This window comes from Penaeus chinensis, chromosome 24, assembly GCF_019202785.1.
Source record: "Penaeus chinensis breed Huanghai No. 1 chromosome 24, ASM1920278v2, whole genome shotgun sequence".
Lineage (NCBI taxonomy): Eukaryota > Metazoa > Arthropoda > Malacostraca > Decapoda > Penaeidae > Penaeus > Penaeus chinensis.
The window spans coordinates 23,909,098-23,931,597 of record NC_061842.1 but is presented as its reverse complement, the minus strand read 5'-3'; the positions used below and the strand labels follow the sequence as shown (position 1 = coordinate 23,931,597).

General features: G+C 43.3%; 4 protein-coding genes across 5 annotated transcripts; all 4 read left to right on the top strand.

Moving 5' to 3' along the window:
* Positions 1–131: 131 nt before the first annotated feature.
* LOC125037739 (60S ribosomal protein L26-like) lies at positions 132–7,222 on the top strand. 2 transcript variants are annotated; one of them, XM_047630933.1, is made up of 4 exons: positions 132–252; positions 5,956–6,131; positions 6,552–6,692; positions 7,078–7,222. In XM_047630933.1, exons 2-4 carry the CDS (start codon positions 5,964–5,966, stop codon positions 7,201–7,203), a joined length of 435 nt encoding a protein of 144 aa, XP_047486889.1. In that variant the 5' UTR covers positions 132–252; positions 5,956–5,963; the 3' UTR covers positions 7,204–7,222. The 2 variants fall into 2 exon arrangements, with proteins under 2 accessions (XP_047486889.1, XP_047486890.1); XM_047630934.1 differs by having other exon boundaries at positions 214–312.
* Positions 7,223–9,184: 1,962 nt separating this feature from the next.
* Positions 9,185–10,479, top strand: LOC125037737 (60S ribosomal protein L26-like). Its single transcript, XM_047630930.1, has 3 exons — positions 9,185–9,388; positions 9,809–9,949; positions 10,335–10,479. Exons 1-3 carry the CDS (start codon positions 9,221–9,223, stop codon positions 10,458–10,460), a joined length of 435 nt encoding a protein of 144 aa, XP_047486886.1. The 5' UTR covers positions 9,185–9,220; the 3' UTR covers positions 10,461–10,479.
* A 1,963-nt stretch (positions 10,480–12,442) lies between these two features.
* Positions 12,443–13,737, top strand: LOC125038133 (60S ribosomal protein L26-like). Its single transcript, XM_047631447.1, has 3 exons — positions 12,443–12,646; positions 13,067–13,207; positions 13,593–13,737. The coding sequence occupies exons 1-3, from the start codon at positions 12,479–12,481 to the stop codon at positions 13,716–13,718; spliced, it is 435 nt and encodes a 144-aa protein (XP_047487403.1). The 5' UTR covers positions 12,443–12,478; the 3' UTR covers positions 13,719–13,737.
* A 1,962-nt stretch (positions 13,738–15,699) lies between these two features.
* LOC125038138 (60S ribosomal protein L26-like) lies at positions 15,700–16,994 on the top strand. Its single transcript, XM_047631454.1, has 3 exons — positions 15,700–15,903; positions 16,324–16,464; positions 16,850–16,994. The coding sequence occupies exons 1-3, from the start codon at positions 15,736–15,738 to the stop codon at positions 16,973–16,975; spliced, it is 435 nt and encodes a 144-aa protein (XP_047487410.1). The 5' UTR covers positions 15,700–15,735; the 3' UTR covers positions 16,976–16,994.
* Positions 16,995–22,500: the final 5,506 nt, after the last annotated feature.

Here is a 22,500-nt window from a genome sequence, read left to right as displayed (position 1 = left end):
TTCAAAATTTAGCACGAATAATTTGTCATATGTGATTAGACAGACGAAGGTAAACACTTATCCTTTCAAGGCGCTTTTAACCAATGATTATAAAACGACAAGTTCTTGATATCCTATTTTGTCTTTTTACTTTGAAATATTGAAAAATGTTTTAAGAAAATCAGCCACACGGTGGTTGGTAAGCCTGAGCGAGGTTCCCAGGATGCACCGCGGCCTCGGACCTTCCTCTACAGTGGCGTTGCGAGTGGTCATGTAGGTCCTCCGAAAGTTTTACTTTATCTTACTTTATCTTGGCTGTCTTTTACCATCGACGTGAGTGAATGTAGGGAAGTGTTCTAGACATATCAACGTATGTTAGAAACGAGTAAAGGAGTTTTCACTTAGTCCGATGATAATAATTTCGAGGGAAGAATTACTCTGAAATGTGTTTTTGGAAGGAAAACACCAGTGCCGACTCGATGTAAACACGTGAAGTTGGTTAGAATATTGAGGGTCCGTTTTAGTTTCTTAATTTGATTATACTAGTTTATGAATGTTATATAGTGACTGGAGAATCCTGCATGAGAAGCCAGATCATTTTGATATATTAAATGAAATCCATTACACGTGAAAATGGCTTGGCGAGCTGCCTGCCTAGAGAGGGGAAAATCCTTTGCTTCCACAAGGTTCCTGTGAAAGACAATCGAACCACAATGTTTGGTGATGCTAAAGACGTTTGTGCTAAGGTTAAGGTTTGTTTGTATTGATGATTATTTTATGGGAGACCCAAGTGATCGGGAGTTTGCAAATGTTTGTATTATTTCATATTTCATGTAAAAAGGCACTGAGTTAATTAAAAGTCTAATTTTACTAAATGATCCACCGTAATTACCAGAACAGCCTTATCTCGTACTTATGAACCAGATCCATCAAATTTAAGATGGAATGCCTTCAAACTTGTGCTGTGTTTGGGACTCCTCTCCCAACAAGATGGACAAGATGTTTCAACTGTTTGGAACCCAATTTGGGCTCTTGGACAAGTTGTTCGTCTTGTCCATCTCGCCTTCCATCACAGCTGGGTGAGCAGGAAGATGTCACAATATCATTTGTATGGGTAATTCTGAACACACGGGTGGACTTGCCAAAGACTGACCCCAACTCCACGTCACAAAATTTACTCCACAATCCAAATTGCCATGACTGGGCATCCCCTTCAGGCACTGCCTGAGGGGAGGGTTGATGGGACCAACGTCCGCCAGCAAGCATTCTTTACGGTGGTATGCATGGCAAGATAGAGCTGAGACTTGGGAAGACTGAGTGGACTTAACTGCAATGGTGTCCTCTGCAAGCACAGAAGCTTCAATTTGCCTTACCTTAGTGTGTCAATACTGTAAAGATTAACCCTTTGTATGTGATCAGTGACAGTTGCAGGCAAGCATTAGATATCGTAGGTAATTTTATGGTTTTATTGTTCGTATCAAAGGGTATTTCTGGTTATCACTTTCAGGTAACTTACCCCAATGATGTTAGGCATGGTATGTATGTACATGCCTTGCCCTCTGAGAGAGTACTTTATTGATTTATTTTACACATTGGTGACAGTACAAGTGTAGCTATCTATGAGCCAATTACAAGTACTGCCTGTCTTGCCTGTTTACTCTTTTCCTTAATTTAGGAAAATATTTTACATTGTTATTTTGCTGTTACTAATGATTATACCATTATAGTAATTATATCTATAATTTAAAGGAAAACTTTCCGTGCATGTCACACAAAAAGTACAGTAAAATAAGTGTGTGGAGTGGATACCTTGACGAAAAGTAAGACACTTTTCATCTATGGTGAAAGGTGTGGAAATCTAAAATAAGGGAGATACAGGACAGAAGAGAGAAGATGGCCCTTTCATTTTTTAAGTCCCCTTCCATGTTTACCTTGCGATGATCAAAACAAATGTGACGCGTAACTCATTACTGCGATCAATCAAGTAGTCCATGTATTGCTACGCGCTTGTGAGAAGGCTTTTGTCATTACTAGCGTCTGTTTTCCCGAATTCATGTATGTAATGCATTCTTCTAGTTTTATTATACTTTTACGTCTTTTGGTAATTATTTACGCTATTCTGAACAATAACCTTGTGCGCATGCGTGTGTTCACCGGGAGATTTGACAGGTCGTCCGGCAGCCATTCAATGAGAAACGGCGGTAAGAAATGTTTCGTATTAAGTGCTGCGTCGACTCCGTGTCATTTTTAAGGTAATATTGTGGATATACAGGAGAAGGGACATTATTCTCAATCAAAGCCTGAAATTTGAGCCCAGCAAGTGCCACAAATGCCGAAAAAAGTGATTGGAAACCAAGCAATTCTGACAGACGGAAGCGCAGAAAAGTTCGATCTTTCGCTTTATAAAGGTTTGTGGTTTAACCCTGGGGCTCGGCGTATATACTACTAAAGGGGTCCATGGGGCGTAGCCCCCTAGCTAGACATACATATCACCACGGGGGTCCAGGGGGCAGAGCCCCCTGGCTAGGGAATATATAGATCGTAGTGTATAAATCCCACAGGGTTAGGTTAGGTTGGTTTATTGGTTAGGACGCATTATACGATTACCACAGGGGATCTGGATCATATGAAATCCCGTAGAGTTTTTCGAAAATTGGCGCGTCGGTCCGTTGACTTTCAAATATGGTGGTAATGTCCGTAGAGTTTCATTTGCCGATTTTAAGCGTTTTTTGTGCTTGTTTTACACATTTCTGTTCTCTATTTTGCTTATTTAAGCCTGTTTTACCCCGTAATTTCCCTGATCTACTTCATGCCCTCCCCTGCTATCGGGACTTATCAAATCACATCAAGATTGTCTGCTGGAGAATCCGACGGAGATTATCATCAGATTCGTTCTCATCACACGAGAACAAATCTGATGATATAAATATTGTATGGGAAGACCTGATTACACGTCACATTTGTTTTGGTTTTTGGCGAGGTTAACATGGAAGGAGACTTAGAAAATGAAGGGGCGATCTTCTGTCTTCTCTGTCCTTTATCTCCCTTATTTTAGGTTTGCGCACCTTTTGCCATAGATGAAAAGTGTCTTAGTTTTCGTCAAGGTATCCTTTATTTTACTGTACTCTTGTTTGTCATGCGCGGAAAGTTTACCCAAGAGATATGTCATTTTGCAGTAAATAAGAGGCCATAGCAGCAGTACCTATGTGACTATTTCTTATGCTCTATAAGATTGCAGTATCATTTCCCACTGTGTCACTCTTGGTAGCATTAACCTTAGTTGGTGATAGGATATCCATCCATGCCAAAATTAGAATTGGTTATGTGAAGGTATTCTAAAGAATTACTTACAAATTATTATATGTATTAAGGGGTGTAATTTTCCCCTCTTTTCAAGGATCTTTAGATTTTCCTTAGCCCCTTGATGACGGGTGAAGAAAATGTGAAAAAAAAAAAAAAAATACACTGGAGATCAGTGGCACCGTGCCAACTTTGCGTGCGGGAGTTCGGTACATCAAGCCGTAAAGGGGTAAAAGGGAACACTTTACAGAGTGGGATACTTTCCTAGCTGTGTGAAGGGAAGTGAGATGATCTCTTCCCAAAATGGCAAGACAATTATGCCATGCCCACTGTAATAAGTTTTATTTATTGTCTTTACACACACATGGCTCTACAAATGCTTAGTCACCAAGGAGTTCACTATTAGACTAATCTAGGTTAATGTTACCGAGAGCGACGCACGGAGGTAGAGCAAATTGGACATTGCCATCTTGTAGAGCATAAAAAATAGAGTAGGAATCTATACAACTAAATCTGCAGCGGCCTCATATTTCCCGGGAAATGACAAAAATAGTCTCTGCAGGGCACCTCTCTGAGGCCAAGTCCCCATCCATGTTTACCTTGCCAGGACCAAAACAAATGTGACGCGTAACTCCTCATTGCGATCTACGAAGTAGTCCATGTATTACTACGCGCTTGTGAAAACGATTATTTTGTAATTACCAGAGTCTGATTTTCCGAATTCGTGTATTTGATGAATTGTTTAACTTTTATTATACTTCTTTTACGTGCTGTGGTAATTATTTACACTATTTTGGACAATAACCATGTGCGCATGTGCGTTTTTCCACCGGGAGATTTGACACTTCGTCAGTCGCCATTAGTTCCGAAACACCGGTGAGAAGTGTCACATTTTAAGAGTGTTGTGACGATTCCGGGTCATTTTTAAGGCCGTATAGTGGATATATAGAACAATTAGATATCTGCATCTATCTCAGCTTGATATTTGAGCCCAACAAGTGCCCCAAATGTCGAAAAAGTGATTACAAACCAAGGAACTCGGACCATAGACGGAAGCGAAGAAAAGTTCGATCTTTCGCAATATACAGGTATTTGGTTTTACCCTGGGCGGTTCCGAGGGCAGAGCACCTAGGCTAGGGAATATATAGATCGTATTTTCTTAAAGCCATGGGGGTCCAGGGGGCGTAGCCCCCTGGCTAGGCGCATATAGTACTACGGGGGTCCAGGTGAATATAATTAGGCTAGGCTAGGCTAGGCTAGGCTAGGCTAGGTTTGTATATTACTAGGGGGTCCAGGGGGCGTAGCCCCCCGGCTAGGCGCATATAATACTACGGGGGTCCAGGGGGCAGAGCCCCCTGGCTAGGGAATATATACATCATAGTGTATGAAAGCCACAGGGTTAAGGTTAGGTTGGTTAATTGTTTAGGACGCATTTTACGATTACCACAGGGGATCTGGATAATGTGAAATCCCGTAGTTTTTTACCGAGCGTTGGGTTTGATTCCCGTAGAGTTTTTCGAAAGTTGGCGCGTTAATCCGTAGACTTTCAAAGATGGCGGGGCGTCCGTAGAGTTTCACTGGCCGATTTCCTTCGTTTTTTGTGCTTTTCGGGACAAATTTGGCTCGGGTTTTCGAAAAAACGACTTTTTAACGTTTCATAAATCACTTTCTTCGATTTCTGCAGGTTCCTTTTGACATCCAGTGCCATCCATTATTCCCCCCCCAAAACCCCCGGTTCCCCACGCATCCCCCAAGATCGTTGGGTAGAGGAAACAAACAAAAAATCTGATTTTGGAACATAGTCTCTGAGAGGATGCGTCGCTCTCGGTAACATTTACCCTAATCTATCTCATCTGTTTGCCCTTTTCCTTCATTTTTTGAAAGATTCACTGGGGGGGGATCGCCTTAACCCCTTCCCGATGGGTCACATCTATAGGCGTGAAAAAAAACGCACGAAATGTGGCGTGCCCGCAAAAGCACTCTGAGGCGGTGATTCGGCTTGATGTGCCGAACTCCCGCACTCAGTCGGTGCGTAAATTTTTTTTTTTTTTTTTTTGTTTCTACACTCGTCACCAAGGTGTTAAGTAGGTGGTTGGTGCATGAATATAATTATATGGTACCATGGGGGGAAAAAAGAAAATGCAAGACCCTTTGGAGAATATGAAAAAAATATTAGTCTGCAAGCTTCCTTGTCCCAAAATATTTTGCATATAAATGTAAAACTTTTAATGCTTTTTTTTTTTTCTGGTACTTTTATTTGCTCTTTTCTCAGTAAATTACATCCCCCCACCCCACCCCATATATTTCAAATAGTAAATTTTATAGGATTTTTTTTTTTCTTTTTTTTTCAACTATTAGTATGTGGATGTACTTCAGTTTTGGCCAAATATATATTTGCTTTTACTCAGGTGGTAAAGATTTTTATGATGAGACCAGTTAATCCATTTTATGAGAGATGTGGTTGCTAGGCTGCTGAGACACCTGTCCATCTCTGTAAGTAGTCACTGAGCTAATTCAAGGTTCTCTTGAATGAGGTATCAAACTAACATACAAGCTTCCTTGCAACCACACCAGGCCTTGCCTGGCTCACAGATTTTGTCTCTAATCTGATACTAAAGGGATTCTGTCCAAGTTCTTGAAGGTGGTATTTTGCCTAATCCAAGCACACTTTTTCAGCATCCACCATGAAGATCAATAAGATGGTAACGGAGTCCCGGCGTAAAAACCGGGAACGATACTTCAGCGCCCCTTCCCATATCAAGAGAAAGTTCATGTCTAGCCCCCTATCAAAGGAACTGCGTCAGAAGTACAACGTCCGTGCCATGCCTATTCGCAAAGATGACGAAGTTCAGGTGACTACTTTAGTAATCCTTTTTAAAATACAGAATTCTTTTTTGTGTGTGTGCTCCAGAACTGTTCCATTACTTTAGACTTCATTCAAAGGAGGGTGAAATATTGATAGTAGCTTTGGTTAAAAACAAAAAACAAAAAACAAAAAAAAAATAATGGAATAGATTACATGATGAAACACTTAATCCATTCACTGAGAGATGTGGTTGCTATAGGGACTGAGGCAGATGTCCGTCTCAGTGTGCAGTCCTGAAGTCTGTCCAAGGTTCTCTTGCACAAGACCTCACCTAGCACACAGGTTTTTAATAGCAATCACACCAGGCTTTCCCTGGCTCTGAGATTATAAAGGAGAACTGAACTTGCCACAATCACATGAGTAATGATAATAGGAAAACAGGTACTATAAAACCTAACTTTCACAGGTTGTGCGCGGTCATTACAAAGGACAACAGGTTGGCAAAGTAGTCACTGTTTATCGCAAGAAGCTCTGCATCTACATCGAGAGAATTCAGCGTGAAAAGGCCAATGGTGCATCAGTCTACGTTGGCATCCACCCTTCAAAAGTATGTCAATTTGGTTTGTGCAAGCTGATATGGGCATATTGAAGAAATTTCCTACTTTTCATAATTTTATTCCTGAAAGTTTCCTCAGACCAATAAATTAGATGTTAGTTCAAGACTTTTTAGTGTTCTTAAAGGAATTGTAACTGCTGTAGTTGATACATAATTTATATTTAGTAATTTAAAATTGTGGTTAAAGGGATTCCAGGGGAATGTAAAGTAAGTTTTATTCATAAGTTAAATGGCAAAGATTTTTTTCAAAAGTAAAGTATGATTGTTGTACACTTGATTGAATGGAAAGAGGCTTCTTTACTTACTTTTATTTTTATCTTTATATTTTTTGAAGCTTGTACAATTACTTATTTTTGTATTTTATATCTTTTGCCAGGTCTGTATTGTTAAGCTGAAGATGACAAAGTCCCGCAAGAGGATATTGGAAAACAAAGCTGCTGGTCGGGCCGCAGCTCAGGGCAAAGACAAGGAGAAGTTCACTGCTATGGACACATCATCTTAAATACAGATCTTGTGATTAATATTTCTTTTTTTATCCTTGACACTCAAAAGGAGACTTGCAGAATGTGACAAGCTCTGACATGGGCTCAGAAAAATCTAAAAAAAAAAAAAAAAAAATCATTAAAAGTTAACAGATCAATAATCCCTTGCCTCGACTTGTTTTGCACAGCCATTTCTTCTCCCCCTTTCCTTTTCTTTTTCATCCCTTATGTCCACTTCCTAAGATGTAAGGGCTGTGCTGAAAGGATGAAAGGCTGGGGACCTGGGCCGGAATATTCAAAACTACCCGTCCGTTACAAGGCCTAGGACGTAACCGCTTTACTACATTGTACCTTCCAATCTCCTTACTAGATTGTAAACCACCCACGTGCAAAAAAAAAATTACAATATAGTAAGCACGTTGTAAGGCCTGTGTTAACATTGTAAGTTAATTCCATTGACTACCAAGAGAGGGTAGACTGGTAGTCGATTGACCAATCAGCCCCCCCAATCTTTTGCCCGTTGTCGTGGGGGGGCTAAGGAGATGGAGACTGAGACCCAATGATGGGGAACTCCTCACCTTGGGACTCAGCCATCAACTCAACTAATTTTGCATGTTCTTTTTTCCACTCATACTTTTCGTTTGTCCCTTCACCAATCCCTTCTACTATCCACCTCCTAAGGTGTGAGAGCCGTGCTGAAAGGATGAAAGGCTGACTGTGCCAGTACTGAACGGCCTGAGGGAGCCATGGGCACGGTATTCCCCTGCCTTACCTGGCCCTTACCCCTCAAGGGGACCCTGAGGGGTGGACTGTTTTTTTTCTCCCCAACATACTCCAGGCTTATCATGGCCAATAATGAAGACGTAATCCCACTTTTAGGGGCAATGAGGCTTGCTCCTTCATCAAATAGCCCCAATCCCGGCTCTCCTTTAACCACGGCTCCGAACACTGCTCTCCTTTAACCACGGCCCCTCCTCAATGCCTACTAATACAGTATCCACCCTAATCAACAACCAACCCCCAGGAGACATTTCTATTCTCCCAACATGCTCAACTTCAACACCTTTACTCCCACAACCTTCTTCATCAACCACCCCATCTCCCCTTATTACTACCTTACAACCTTATTGCCCACCTCCCCATAACACTACCCCCCTCAACACTACTCCCTCCTCCGCACATCCCCGCACTTCTACTACCCCCACCTCTACAAGATTCCTAAATACTCTTATTTAGCCCAGCTAAATGGGACCGATTTTTCGTGATCCCTGCCTACTCTAAAAACACCCTCCTCTTCCAGCAATGCCTCCAAAAACCAGTAGGCAGTGTCTCTTTCCGTAGCCGACCCGACCACTCCCGTCTTGTCACAGTAACATCTGAAAACCAAGCTTAAGCATTAACAAAACTAACTGATCTACGTGGTAATCCCCTCCCTACAGAACCTCATCCAACCCTCAATACTTGCACCGGAACTGTCTCTATCTCCCCAACAGATTGCCCAATCTATGACATAGAATGGTCAGATTGTGGAGAAGACTTACTCGCCTGTCTCACGGACTATGATGCGACATGTTTAATACTACTCCATTCCTCCCAGAGGAAATCGTAAGAAATCCATCAACATTGCCAAAATTACTTTCTGTAGATATGACCTTCCCTTTAATGTTTACATAGGTGGGGGAATCCCTACCTTTCCGACCATACCAACCTCCTCCTCGTCAGTGCCAAAATTGTTGGCGTTTAGGACACCCAGCCAAACACTGCCATTCCACAGCCAGATGCCCGCTATGTGCCCAACCTGGTCATACTCGATCAAACTGCTCTGCACAATCACGCACATGTCTCTGTAAGTAGTCACTGAGCTAATTCAAGGTTCTCTTGAATGAGGTATCAAATTAACATACAAGCTTCCTTGCAACCATACCAGGCCTTGCCTGGCTCACAGATTTTGTCTCTAATCTGATACTAAAGGGATTCTGTCCAAGTTCTTGAAGATGGTATTTTGCCTAATCCAAGCACACTTTTTCAGCATCCACCATGAAGATCAATAAGATGGTAACGGAGTCCCGGCGTAAAAACCGGGAACGATACTTCAGCGCCCCTTCCCATATCAAGAGAAAGTTCATGTCTAGCCCCCTATCAAAGGAACTGCGTCAGAAGTACAACGTCCGTGCCATGCCTATTCGCAAAGATGACGAAGTTCAGGTGACTACTTTAGTAATCCTTTTTAAAATACAGAATTCTTTTTTGTGTGTGTGCTCCAGAACTGTTCCATTACTTTAGACTTCATTCAAAGGAGGGTGAAATATTGATAGTAGCTTTGGTTAAAAACAAAAAACAAAAAACAAAAAAAAAATAATGGAATAGATTACATGATGAAACACTTAATCCATTCACTGAGAGATGTGGTTGCTATAGGGACTGAGGCAGATGTCCGTCTCAGTGTGCAGTCCTGAAGTCTGTCCAAGGTTCTCTTGCACAAGACCTCACCTAGCACACAGGTTTTTAATAGCAATCACACCAGGCTTTCCCTGGCTCTGAGATTATAAAGGAGAACTGAACTTGCCACAATCACATGAGTAATGATAATAGGAAAACAGGTACTATAAAACCTAACTTTCACAGGTTGTGCGCGGTCATTACAAAGGACAACAGGTTGGCAAAGTAGTCACTGTTTATCGCAAGAAGCTCTGCATCTACATCGAGAGAATTCAGCGTGAAAAGGCCAATGGTGCATCAGTCTACGTTGGCATCCACCCTTCAAAAGTATGTCAATTTGGTTTGTGCAAGCTGATATGGGCATATTGAAGAAATTTCCTACTTTTCATAATTTTATTCCTGAAAGTTTCCTCAGACCAATAAATTAGATGTTAGTTCAAGACTTTTTAGTGTTCTTAAAGGAATTGTAACTGCTGTAGTTGATACATAATTTATATTTAGTAATTTAAAATTGTGGTTAAAGGGATTCCAGGGGAATGTAAAGTAAGTTTTATTCATAAGTTAAATGGCAAAGATTTTTTTCAAAAGTAAAGTATGATTGTTGTACACTTGATTGAATGGAAAGAGGCTTCTTTACTTACTTTTATTTTTATCTTTATATTTTTTGAAGCTTGTACAATTACTTATTTTTGTATTTTATATCTTTTGCCAGGTCTGTATTGTTAAGCTGAAGATGACAAAGTCCCGCAAGAGGATATTGGAAAACAAAGCTGCTGGTCGGGCCGCAGCTCAGGGCAAAGACAAGGAGAAGTTCACTGCTATGGACACATCATCTTAAATACAGATCTTGTGATTAATATTTCTTTTTTTATCCTTGACACTCAAAAGGAGACTTGCAGAATGTGACAAGCTCTGACATGGGCTCAGAAAAATCTAAAAAAAAAAAAAAAAAAAATCATTAAAAGTTAACAGATCAATAATCCCTTGCCTCGACTTGTTTTGCACAGCCATTTCTTCTCCCCCTTTCCTTTTCTTTTTCATCCCTTATGTCCACTTCCTAAGATGTAAGGGCTGTGCTGAAAGGATGAAAGGCTGGGGACCTGGGCCGGAATATTCAAAACTACCCGTCCGTTACAAGGCCTAGGACGTAACCGCTTTACTACATTGTACCTTCCAATCTCCTTACTAGATTGTAAACCACCCACGTGCAAAAAAAAAATTACAATATAGTAAGCACGTTGTAAGGCCTGTGTTAACATTGTAAGTTAATTCCATTGACTACCAAGAGAGGGTAGACTGGTAGTCGATTGACCAATCAGCCCCCCCAATCTTTTGCCCGTTGTCGTGGGGGGGCTAAGGAGATGGAGACTGAGACCCAATGATGGGGAACTCCTCACCTTGGGACTCAGCCATCAACTCAACTAATTTTGCATGTTCTTTTTTCCACTCATACTTTTCGTTTGTCCCTTCACCAATCCCTTCTACTATCCACCTCCTAAGGTGTGAGAGCCGTGCTGAAAGGATGAAAGGCTGACTGTGCCAGTACTGAACGGCCTGAGGGAGCCATGGGCACGGTATTCCCCTGCCTTACCTGGCCCTTACCCCTCAAGGGGACCCTGAGGGGTGGACTGTTTTTTTTCTCCCCAACATACTCCAGGCTTATCATGGCCAATAATGAAGACGTAATCCCACTTTTAGGGGCAATGAGGCTTGCTCCTTCATCAAATAGCCCCAATCCCGGCTCTCCTTTAACCACGGCTCCGAACACTGCTCTCCTTTAACCACGGCCCCTCCTCAATGCCTACTAATACAGTATCCACCCTAATCAACAACCAACCCCCAGGAGACATTTCTATTCTCCCAACATGCTCAACTTCAACACCTTTACTCCCACAACCTTCTTCATCAACCACCCCATCTCCCCTTATTACTACCTTACAACCTTATTGCCCACCTCCCCATAACACTACCCCCCTCAACACTACTCCCTCCTCCGCACATCCCCGCACTTCTACTACCCCCACCTCTACAAGATTCCTAAATACTCTTATTTAGCCCAGCTAAATGGGACCGATTTTTCGTGATCCCTGCCTACTCTAAAAACACCCTCCTCTTCCAGCAATGCCTCCAAAAACCAGTAGGCAGTGTCTCTTTCCGTAGCCGACCCGACCACTCCCGTCTTGTCACAGTAACATCTGAAAACCAAGCTTAAGCATTAACAAAACTAACTGATCTACGTGGTAATCCCCTCCCTACAGAACCTCATCCAACCCTCAATACTTGCACCGGAACTGTCTCTATCTCCCCAACAGATTGCCCAATCTATGACATAGAATGGTCAGATTGTGGAGAAGACTTACTCGCCTGTCTCACGGACTATGATGCGACATGTTTAATACTACTCCATTCCTCCCAGAGGAAATCGTAAGAAATCCATCAACATTGCCAAAATTACTTTCTGTAGATATGACCTTCCCTTTAATGTTTACATAGGTGGGGGAATCCCTACCTTTCCGACCATACCAACCTCCTCCTCGTCAGTGCCAAAATTGTTGGCGTTTAGGACACCCAGCCAAACACTGCCATTCCACAGCCAGATGCCCGCTATGTGCCCAACCTGGTCATACTCGATCAAACTGCTCTGCACAATCACGCACATGTCTCTGTAAGTAGTCACTGAGCTAATTCAAGGTTCTCTTGAATGAGGTATCAAATTAACATACAAGCTTCCTTGCAACCATACCAGGCCTTGCCTGGCTCACAGATTTTGTCTCTAATCTGATACTAAAGGGATTCTGTCCAAGTTCTTGAAGATGGTATTTTGCCTAATCCAAGCACACTTTTTCAGCATCCACCATGAAGATCAATAAGATGGTAACGGAGTCCCGGCGTAAAAACCGGGAACGATACTTCAGCGCCCCTTCCCATATCAAGAGAAAGTTCATGTCTAGCCCCCTATCAAAGGAACTGCGTCAGAAGTACAACGTCCGTGCCATGCCTATTCGCAAAGATGACGAAGTTCAGGTGACTACTTTAGTAATCCTTTTTAAAATACAGAATTCTTTTTTGTGTGTGTGCTCCAGAACTGTTCCATTACTTTAGACTTCATTCAAAGGAGGGTGAAATATTGATAGTAGCTTTGGTTAAAAACAAAAAACAAAAAACAAAAAAAAAATAATGGAATAGATTACATGATGAAACACTTAATCCATTCACTGAGAGATGTGGTTGCTATAGGGACTGAGGCAGATGTCCGTCTCAGTGTGCAGTCCTGAAGTCTGTCCAAGGTTCTCTTGCACAAGACCTCACCTAGCACACAGGTTTTTAATAGCAATCACACCAGGCTTTCCCTGGCTCTGAGATTATAAAGGAGAACTGAACTTGCCACAATCACATGAGTAATGATAATAGGAAAACAGGTACTATAAAACCTAACTTTCACAGGTTGTGCGCGGTCATTACAAAGGACAACAGGTTGGCAAAGTAGTCACTGTTTATCGCAAGAAGCTCTGCATCTACATCGAGAGAATTCAGCGTGAAAAGGCCAATGGTGCATCAGTCTACGTTGGCATCCACCCTTCAAAAGTATGTCAATTTGGTTTGTGCAAGCTGATATGGGCATATTGAAGAAATGTCCTACTTTTCATAATTTTATTCCTGAAAGTTTCCTCAGACCAATAAATTAGATGTTAGTTCAAGACTTTTTAGTGTTCTTAAAGGAATTGTAACTGCTGTAGTTGATACATAATTTATATTTAGTAATTTAAAATTGTGGTTAAAGGGATTCCAGGGGAATGTAAAGTAAGTTTTATTCATAAGTTAAATGGCAAAGATTTTTTTCAAAAGTAAAGTATGATTGTTGTACACTTGATTGAATGGAAAGAGGCTTCTTTACTTACTTTTATTTTTATCTTTATATTTTTTGAAGCTTGTACAATTACTTATTTTTGTATTTTATATCTTTTGCCAGGTCTGTATTGTTAAGCTGAAGATGACAAAGTCCCGCAAGAGGATATTGGAAAACAAAGCTGCTGGTCGGGCCGCAGCTCAGGGCAAAGACAAGGAGAAGTTCACTGCTATGGACACATCATCTTAAATACAGATCTTGTGATTAATATTTCTTTTTTTATCCTTGACACTCAAAAGGAGACTTGCAGAATGTGACAAGCTCTGACATGGGCTCAGAAAAATCTAAAAAAAAAAAAAAAAAAATCATTAAAAGTTAACAGATCAATAATCCCTTGCCTCGACTTGTTTTGCACAGCCATTTCTTCTCCCCCTTTCCTTTTCTTTTTCATCCCTTATGTCCACTTCCTAAGATGTAAGGGCTGTGCTGAAAGGATGAAAGGCTGGGGACCTGGGCCGGAATATTCAAAACTACCCGTCCGTTACAAGGCCTAGGACGTAACCGCTTTACTACATTGTACCTTCCAATCTCCTTACTAGATTGTAAACCACCCACGTGCAAAAAAAAAATTACAATATAGTAAGCACGTTGTAAGGCCTGTGTTAACATTGTAAGTTAATTCCATTGACTACCAAGAGAGGGTAGACTGGTAGTCGATTGACCAATCAGCCCCCCCAATCTTTTGCCCGTTGTCGTGGGGGGGCTAAGGAGATGGAGACTGAGACCCAATGATGGGGAACTCCTCACCTTGGGACTCAGCCATCAACTCAACTAATTTTGCATGTTCTTTTTTCCACTCATACTTTTCGTTTGTCCCTTCACCAATCCCTTCTACTATCCACCTCCTAAGGTGTGAGAGCCGTGCTGAAAGGATGAAAGGCTGACTGTGCCAGTACTGAACGGCCTGAGGGAGCCATGGGCACGGTATTCCCCTGCCTTACCTGGCCCTTACCCCTCAAGGGGACCCTGAGGGGTGGACTGTTTTTTTTCTCCCCAACATACTCCAGGCTTATCATGGCCAATAATGAAGACGTAATCCCACTTTTAGGGGCAATGAGGCTTGCTCCTTCATCAAATAGCCCCAATCCCGGCTCTCCTTTAACCACGGCTCCGAACACTGCTCTCCTTTAACCACGGCCCCTCCTCAATGCCTACTAATACAGTATCCACCCTAATCAACAACCAACCCCCAGGAGACATTTCTATTCTCCCAACATGCTCAACTTCAACACCTTTACTCCCACAACCTTCTTCATCAACCACCCCATCTCCCCTTATTACTACCTTACAACCTTATTGCCCACCTCCCCATAACACTACCCCCCTCAACACTACTCCCTCCTCCGCACATCCCCGCACTTCTACTACCCCCACCTCTACAAGATTCCTAAATACTCTTATTTAGCCCAGCTAAATGGGACCGATTTTTCGTGATCCCTGCCTACTCTAAAAACACCCTCCTCTTCCAGCAATGCCTCCAAAAACCAGTAGGCAGTGTCTCTTTCCGTAGCCGACCCGACCACTCCCGTCTTGTCACAGTAACATCTGAAAACCAAGCTTAAGCATTAACAAAACTAACTGATCTACGTGGTAATCCCCTCCCTACAGAACCTCATCCAACCCTCAATACTTGCACCGGAACTGTCTCTATCTCCCCAACAGATTGCCCAATCTATGACATAGAATGGTCAGATTGTGGAGAAGACTTACTCGCCTGTCTCACGGACTATGATGCGACATGTTTAATACTACTCCATTCCTCCCAGAGGAAATCGTAAGAAATCCATCAACATTGCCAAAATTACTTTCTGTAGATATGACCTTCCCTTTAATGTTTACATAGGTGGGGGAATCCCTACCTTTCCGACCATACCAACCTCCTCCTCGTCAGTGCCAAAATTGTTGGCGTTTAGGACACCCAGCCAAACACTGCCATTCCACAGCCAGATGCCCGCTATGTGCCCAACCTGGTCATACTCGATCAAACTGCTCTGCACAATCACGCACATGTCTCTGTAAGTAGTCACTGAGCTAATTCAAGGTTCTCTTGAATGAGGTATCAAATTAACATACAAGCTTCCTTGCAACCATACCAGGCCTTGCCTGGCTCACAGATTTTGTCTCTAATCTGATACTAAAGGGATTCTGTCCAAGTTCTTGAAGATGGTATTTTGCCTAATCCAAGCACACTTTTTCAGCATCCACCATGAAGATCAATAAGATGGTAACGGAGTCCCGGCGTAAAAACCGGGAACGATACTTCAGCGCCCCTTCCCATATCAAGAGAAAGTTCATGTCTAGCCCCCTATCAAAGGAACTGCGTCAGAAGTACAACGTCCGTGCCATGCCTATTCGCAAAGATGACGAAGTTCAGGTGACTACTTTAGTAATCCTTTTTAAAATACAGAATTCTTTTTTGTGTGTGTGCTCCAGAACTGTTCCATTACTTTAGACTTCATTCAAAGGAGGGTGAAATATTGATAGTAGCTTTGGTTAAAAACAAAAAACAAAAAACAAAAAAAAAATAATGGAATAGATTACATGATGAAACACTTAATCCATTCACTGAGAGATGTGGTTGCTATAGGGACTGAGGCAGATGTCCGTCTCAGTGTGCAGTCCTGAAGTCTGTCCAAGGTTCTCTTGCACAAGACCTCACCTAGCACACAGGTTTTTAATAGCAATCACACCAGGCTTTCCCTGGCTCTGAGATTATAAAGGAGAACTGAACTTGCCACAATCACATGAGTAATGATAATAGGAAAACAGGTACTATAAAACCTAACTTTCACAGGTTGTGCGCGGTCATTACAAAGGACAACAGGTTGGCAAAGTAGTCACTGTTTATCGCAAGAAGCTCTGCATCTACATCGAGAGAATTCAGCGTGAAAAGGCCAATGGTGCATCAGTCTACGTTGGCATCCACCCTTCAAAAGTATGTCAATTTGGTTTGTGCAAGCTGATATGGGCATATTGAAGAAATTTCCTACTTTTCATAATTTTATTCCTGAAAGTTTCCTCAGACCAATAAATTAGATGTTAGTTCAAGACTTTTTAGTGTTCTTAAAGGAATTGTAACTGCTGTAGTTGATACATAATTTATATTTAGTAATTTAAAATTGTGGTTAAAGGGATTCCAGGGGAATGTAAAGTAAGTTTTATTCATAAGTTAAATGGCAAAGATTTTTTTCAAAAGTAAAGTATGATTGTTGTACACTTGATTGAATGGAAAGAGGCTTCTTTACTTACTTTTATTTTTATCTTTATATTTTTTGAAGCTTGTACAATTACTTATTTTTGTATTTTATATCTTTTGCCAGGTCTGTATTGTTAAGCTGAAGATGACAAAGTCCCGCAAGAGGATATTGGAAAACAAAGCTGCTGGTCGGGCCGCAGCTCAGGGCAAAGACAAGGAGAAGTTCACTGCTATGGACACATCATCTTAAATACAGATCTTGTGATTAATATTTCTTTTTTTATCCTTGACACTCAAAAGGAGACTTGCAGAATGTGACAAGCTCTGACATGGGCTCAGAAAAATCTAAAAAAAAAAAAAAAAAAATCATTAAAAGTTAACAGATCAATAATCCCTTGCCTCGACTTGTTTTGCACAGCCATTTCTTCTCCCCCTTTCCTTTTCTTTTTCATCCCTTATGTCCACTTCCTAAGATGTAAGGGCTGTGCTGAAAGGATGAAAGGCTGGGGACCTGGGCCGGAATATTCAAAACTACCCGTCCGTTACAAGGCCTAGGACGTAACCGCTTTACTACATTGTACCTTCCAATCTCCTTACTAGATTGTAAACCACCCACGTGCAAAAAAAAAAAAAATTACAATATAGTAAGCACATTGTAAGTTAATTCCATTGACTACCAAGAGAGGGTAGACTGGTAGTCGATTGACCAATCAGCCCCCCCAATATTTTGCCCGTTGTCGTGGGGGGGCTTAGGAGATGGAGACTGAGACCCAATGATGGGGAACTCCTCACCTTGGGACTCAGCCATCGACTCAACTAATTTTGCATGTTCTTTTTTCCACTCATACTTTTCGTTTGTCCCTTCACCAATCCCTTCTACTATCCACCTCCTAAGGTGTGAGAGCCGTGCTGAAAGGATGAAAGGCTGACTTTGTGCCAGTCCTGAACGGCCTGAGGGAGCCATGGGCACGGTATTCCCTTGCCTTACCTGGCCCTTACCCCTCAAGGGGACCCTGAGGGGTAGACTGTTTTTTCTCCCCAACATACTCCAGGCCAATAATGAAGACGTAATCCCACTTTTAGGGGCAATGAGGCTTGCCCCTTCATCAAATAGCCCCAATCCTTTGACCACGGCTCCGAACACTGCAACAACTACCCCCTCCTCAATGCCTACCAGTACAGTATCCACCCTAATCAACAACCAACCCCCAGAAGACATTCCTACTCTCCCAACATGCTCAACTTCAACAGTGATAACGATTGTAGTACGTGTTGGAGAATTAGAAGGGGATGGTGCTAGATAGTGGGATAAAGAATGAAGTTGGGGAGGTGGTGTTGTATCAGGAGGGGTGTCGGGAGGTAGAGGGTCTGGGGAAGAGGGTACTTATGACATGAGGGATTCACGTGTCTATCCAGGAGGGAGTGGAAGGGATAGAGGGGATGGTGGGAGGGTTAATATAGGTGGGGCTGGAGTCAGGGGGGGGGGGGGGGGGGGTAGGAGGACTGGGTGTAGGTTAATGGTTAATGGTTAAAAGCAAAATAAATGTGCTAGAAATCTAAGGTCATATAGCACTATAATTAATGTTAGTGAAGGATGGTTGGGTTAGTGATTAGTCGTTAAAGCTGGGTTTAGGAATTGGTGAGTGAATGGGTTAGGGTCGGATGAGGTAATGTAAAGGGGTTAGATCAAGTGAGGGATATATATGCGTTTGAGGAAGGAAAACAGGTTGTCAAAGCAGAAAGTGTGAGATTCTGTAAGGATGTCTGGTAAGTTGGGATGTCTATAGGGAGGACGTGGGCATGACAATAGAATATGTGGGACTGAAAGAGGAACATTCGGAAACCGCGAATGTTCCAATGATGGATAGTTATACTTTCGTTGATTTACTGGCAAAGATTGCAGTGCTTGTTGGAGAATTTGAAGGGGAAGGTGCTAGAGGGTGTGATAAAGAATGAGGTTGGGGAGGTGGTGTTGTATCAGGAGGGGTGTCGGGAGGTAGAGGGTCTGGGGAAGAGGGTACTTGTGACATGAGGGTTTCACATGTGTATCCGGGAGGGAGTGGAAGGGATAGAGGGGATGGTGGGAGGGTTAATATAGGTGGGGCTGGAGTCAGGGGGAATGGGTTTTGTTGGGATGGGGTAGGAGGATTGGGTGTAGGGAGAATATGAGTAGGAGGAGGATGGATATCGGCAGTCACTTTGAGTGTGGAGGGAGCGGGAGTTTTAGAATTTGAAGGTGGATTAGTTTGGGACTCGATTATGTAGTTCTGGATATCTTCAAGAGTTTCTGTAGTGAAGTTGGTTGGGGAGTTTTGTGAGATAAAGGTTTTCTTGTGAGGGGGGGAAGAGAAGTCTGGTGTCTGAAAAATAGGGGCAAAGGAAGGTGGAGGTGATTGTGAGGTAGGGGAAGAGGGGGTGGAACGTTTATTCTGTCTGCTGCGGGGAGGGAGAGGGAAAGGTGTTGGGGCTGTAGTAGAGATTGGGGTGTCTGGATTTAGGATGGCAAAATAATTTGATTGGGTAGAGATTGGAGTGTCTGGGTTTAGGATGGCAAAAAAAATTGACTGGGGAAGGTAGGAAGTAGAAGAGGGGAAGTTAGATGGAGGGGGGTTGGGTTTAGGAGAGGGTGTAGGAGCTTGGGAGGTAGGGGGATTGGCAGAGTTAGCGACATTACTGGAATAGGGGGTAAGACATGCTTCCTGTCTGGCTTCACGTAGAGTGAGTCCAAGTCTGAATCTGAGAGTTGCTACCTCAGACTCAAATTTGCAGGTGGGGCAGCCTTTATAAAATACATTATGGGGGCCGCCACAGTTTGCACATGTGCGTGATTGTGCAGAGCAGTTTGATCGAGTATGGCCAGGTTGGGCACATAGCGGACATCTGGCTGTGGAATGGCAGTGTTTGACTGGGTGTCCCAAACGCCAACAATTTTGGCACTGACGAGGAGGAGGTTGGTATGGTCGGAAAGGTAGGGATTCCCCCACCTATGTAAACATTAAAGGGAAGGTCATATCTACAGAAAGTAATTTTGGCAATGTTGATGGATTTCTTACGATTTCCTCTGGGAGGAATGGAGTAGCATTAAACATGTCGCATCAAAGTCCGTGAGACAGGCGAGTAAGTCTTCTCCACAATCTGACCATTCTTTGTCATAGATTGGGCAATCTGTTGGGGAGATAGAGACAGTTCCGGTGCAAGTATTGAGGGTTGGATGAGGTTCTGTAGGGAGGGGATTACCACGTAGATCAGTTAGTTTTGTTAATGCTAAAGCTTGGTTTTCAGATGTTACTGTGACAAGACGGGAGTGGTTGGGTCGGCTACGGAAAGATACACAGCCTACTGGTTTTTGGAGGCATTGCTGGAAGAGGAGGGTGTTTTTAGAGTAGGCAGGGATCACGAAAAATCGGTCCCATTTGGCTGGTCTAAATAGAGTATTTAGGATTCTTGTAGAGGTGGGGGTAGTAGAAGTGCGGGGACGTGTTGAGGAGGGTAGTGTTATGGGGAGGTGGGCAATAAGGTTGTAAGGTAGTAATAAGGGGAGATGGGGTGGTTGATGAAGGAAGTTGTGGGAGTAAAGGTGTTGAAATTGAGCATGTTGGGAGAGTAGAAATGTCTCCTGGGGGTTGGTTGTTGATTAGGGTTGATACTGTACTAGTATGCATTGATGATGGGGGAATTGTTGCAGTGTTCGGAGCCGTGGTCAAAGGAGATCCGGGATTGGGGCTATTTGATAAAGGGGCAAGCCTCATTGCCCCTAAGAGTGGGGTTACGTGTTCATTATTGGCCATGATAAGCCTGGAGTATGTTCGGGGAAAAAAATAGTTCACCCCTCAGGGTCCCCTTGAGGGGTAAGGGCCAGGTATGGCAGGGGAATACCGTGCCCATGGTTCCCTCAGGCCGTTCAGGACTGGCACAAAGTCAGCCTTTCATCCTTTCAGCACGGCTCTCACACCTTAGGAGGTGGATAGTAGAAGGGATTGGTGAAGAAACTGAAACGAAAAGTATGAGTGGAAAAAAAGACCATGCAAAATTAGTTGAGTCGATGGCTGAGTCCCAATCATTGGGTCTCAAGTCTTCGTCTCCTAAGCCCCCCCACGACAACAACGGGCAAAGGATTGGGGGGGGGGGGGAGAATATGAGTAGGAGGAGGGTGGATATCGTTGTAGAATTTGAAGGTGGATGAGTATCAGTTTGGGACTCGATTGTGTAGTTCTGAATATCTTCCAGAGATTCTGTAATGGAGTTGGTTGGGGGGTTTTGTGAGATAAAGGTTTTCTTGTGAGGGGGGGGGGGGGGGCAAAGGAAGGTGGAGGTGATTGTGGGGTAGGGGAAGAGGGGGTGGAACGTTTATTCTGTCTGCTGCGGGTAGTGCGGGGAGGGAGAGGGGAAAGTGTTGGGGCTGCAGTAGAGATTGGAATGTCTGGATTTAGGATGGCAAAAGAATTTGACTGGAGAAGGTAGGAGGTAGAAGAGGGGAAGTTAGATGGAGGGGGTTAGGTTTATGAGAGGGTGTAGGTGCCTCCTGTCTGGCTTCACGTAGAGTGAATCCAAGTCTGAATCTGAGAGTTGCTACCTCAGACTCAAATTTGTAGGTGGGGCAGCCTCTATAAAATACATTATGGGGGCCGCCACAGTTTGCACATGTGCGTGATTGTGCAGAGCAGTTTGATCGAGTATGGCCAGGTTGGGCACATAGTGGGCATCTGGCTGTGGAATGGCAGTGTTTGGCTGGGTGTCCTAAACGCCAACAATTTTGGCACTGACGAGGAGGAGGTTGGTATGGTCGGACAGGTAGGGATTCCCCACCTATTAAAGGGAAGGTCATGTCTACGGAAAATAATTTTGGCAATGTTAATGGATTTCTTACGATTTCCTCAGAGGAATGGAGTAGCATTGTACAGGCGAGAAAGTCTTCGCCACAACTGACCATTCTTTGTCATAGATTGGGCAATCTGTTGGGGAGATAGAGACAGTTCCGGTGCAAGTATTGAGGGTTGGATGAGGTTCTGTAGGGAGGGGATTACCACGTAGATCAGTTAGTTTTGTTAATGCTATAGCTTGGTTTTCAGTTGTTACTGTGACAAGACGGGAGTGGTCGGGTCGGCTACGGAAAGAGACTTTGCCTTCTTGTTTTTGGAGGCATTGCTGGCAGAGGAGGGTGTTTTTAGAGTAGGGAGCTGTGGGAGGGATCACGAAAAATCGGTCCCATTTGGCTGGGCTATATAGAGTATTTAGGATTCTTGTAGAGGTGGGGGTAGTAGAAGTGCGGGGACATGTGGAGGAGGGAGTAGTGTTGAGGGGGGAGGTGGGCAATAAGGTTGTAAGGTAGTAATAAGGGGAGATGGGGTTGTTGATGAAGGTTGTGGGAGTAAAGGTGTTGAAATTGAGCATGTTGGGAGAGTAGAAATGTCTCCTGGGGGTTGGTTGTTGATTAGGGTGGATACTGTACTAGTAGGCATTGATGATGGGGTAGTTGTTGCAGTGTTCGGAGCCGTGGTCAAAGGAGAGCCGGGATTGGGGCTATTTGATAAAGGGGCAAGCCTCATTGCCCTTAAAAGTGGGATTACGTCTTCATTATTGGCCATGATAAGCCTGGAGTATGTTGGGGAGAAAAAAACAGTCCACCCCTCAGGGTCCCCTTGAGGGGTAAGGGCCAGGTAAGGCATGGGAATACCGTGCCCATGGCTCCCTCAGGCCGTTCAGGACTGGCATAAAGTCAGCCTTTCATCCCAAGTCCCAAGGTTGAGGAGTTCCTATCACTGGGTCTCAGTCTCC

Coding starts and splice junctions, on each gene's coding strand:
- LOC125037739 (XM_047630933.1), top strand. CDS start 5,964: ATGAAGATCAATAAGATGGTAACGGAGTCCCGGCGTAAAAACCGGGAA. Junction 6,132..6,551: donor GCAAAGATGACGAAGTTCAG/GTGACTACTTTA, acceptor TAACTTTCACAG/GTTGTGCGCGGTCATTACAA. Junction 6,693..7,077: donor TTGGCATCCACCCTTCAAAA/GTATGTCAATTT, acceptor ATCTTTTGCCAG/GTCTGTATTGTTAAGCTGAA.
- LOC125037737 (XM_047630930.1), top strand. CDS start 9,221: ATGAAGATCAATAAGATGGTAACGGAGTCCCGGCGTAAAAACCGGGAA. Junction 9,389..9,808: donor GCAAAGATGACGAAGTTCAG/GTGACTACTTTA, acceptor TAACTTTCACAG/GTTGTGCGCGGTCATTACAA. Junction 9,950..10,334: donor TTGGCATCCACCCTTCAAAA/GTATGTCAATTT, acceptor ATCTTTTGCCAG/GTCTGTATTGTTAAGCTGAA.
- LOC125038133 (XM_047631447.1), top strand. CDS start 12,479: ATGAAGATCAATAAGATGGTAACGGAGTCCCGGCGTAAAAACCGGGAA. Junction 12,647..13,066: donor GCAAAGATGACGAAGTTCAG/GTGACTACTTTA, acceptor TAACTTTCACAG/GTTGTGCGCGGTCATTACAA. Junction 13,208..13,592: donor TTGGCATCCACCCTTCAAAA/GTATGTCAATTT, acceptor ATCTTTTGCCAG/GTCTGTATTGTTAAGCTGAA.
- LOC125038138 (XM_047631454.1), top strand. CDS start 15,736: ATGAAGATCAATAAGATGGTAACGGAGTCCCGGCGTAAAAACCGGGAA. Junction 15,904..16,323: donor GCAAAGATGACGAAGTTCAG/GTGACTACTTTA, acceptor TAACTTTCACAG/GTTGTGCGCGGTCATTACAA. Junction 16,465..16,849: donor TTGGCATCCACCCTTCAAAA/GTATGTCAATTT, acceptor ATCTTTTGCCAG/GTCTGTATTGTTAAGCTGAA.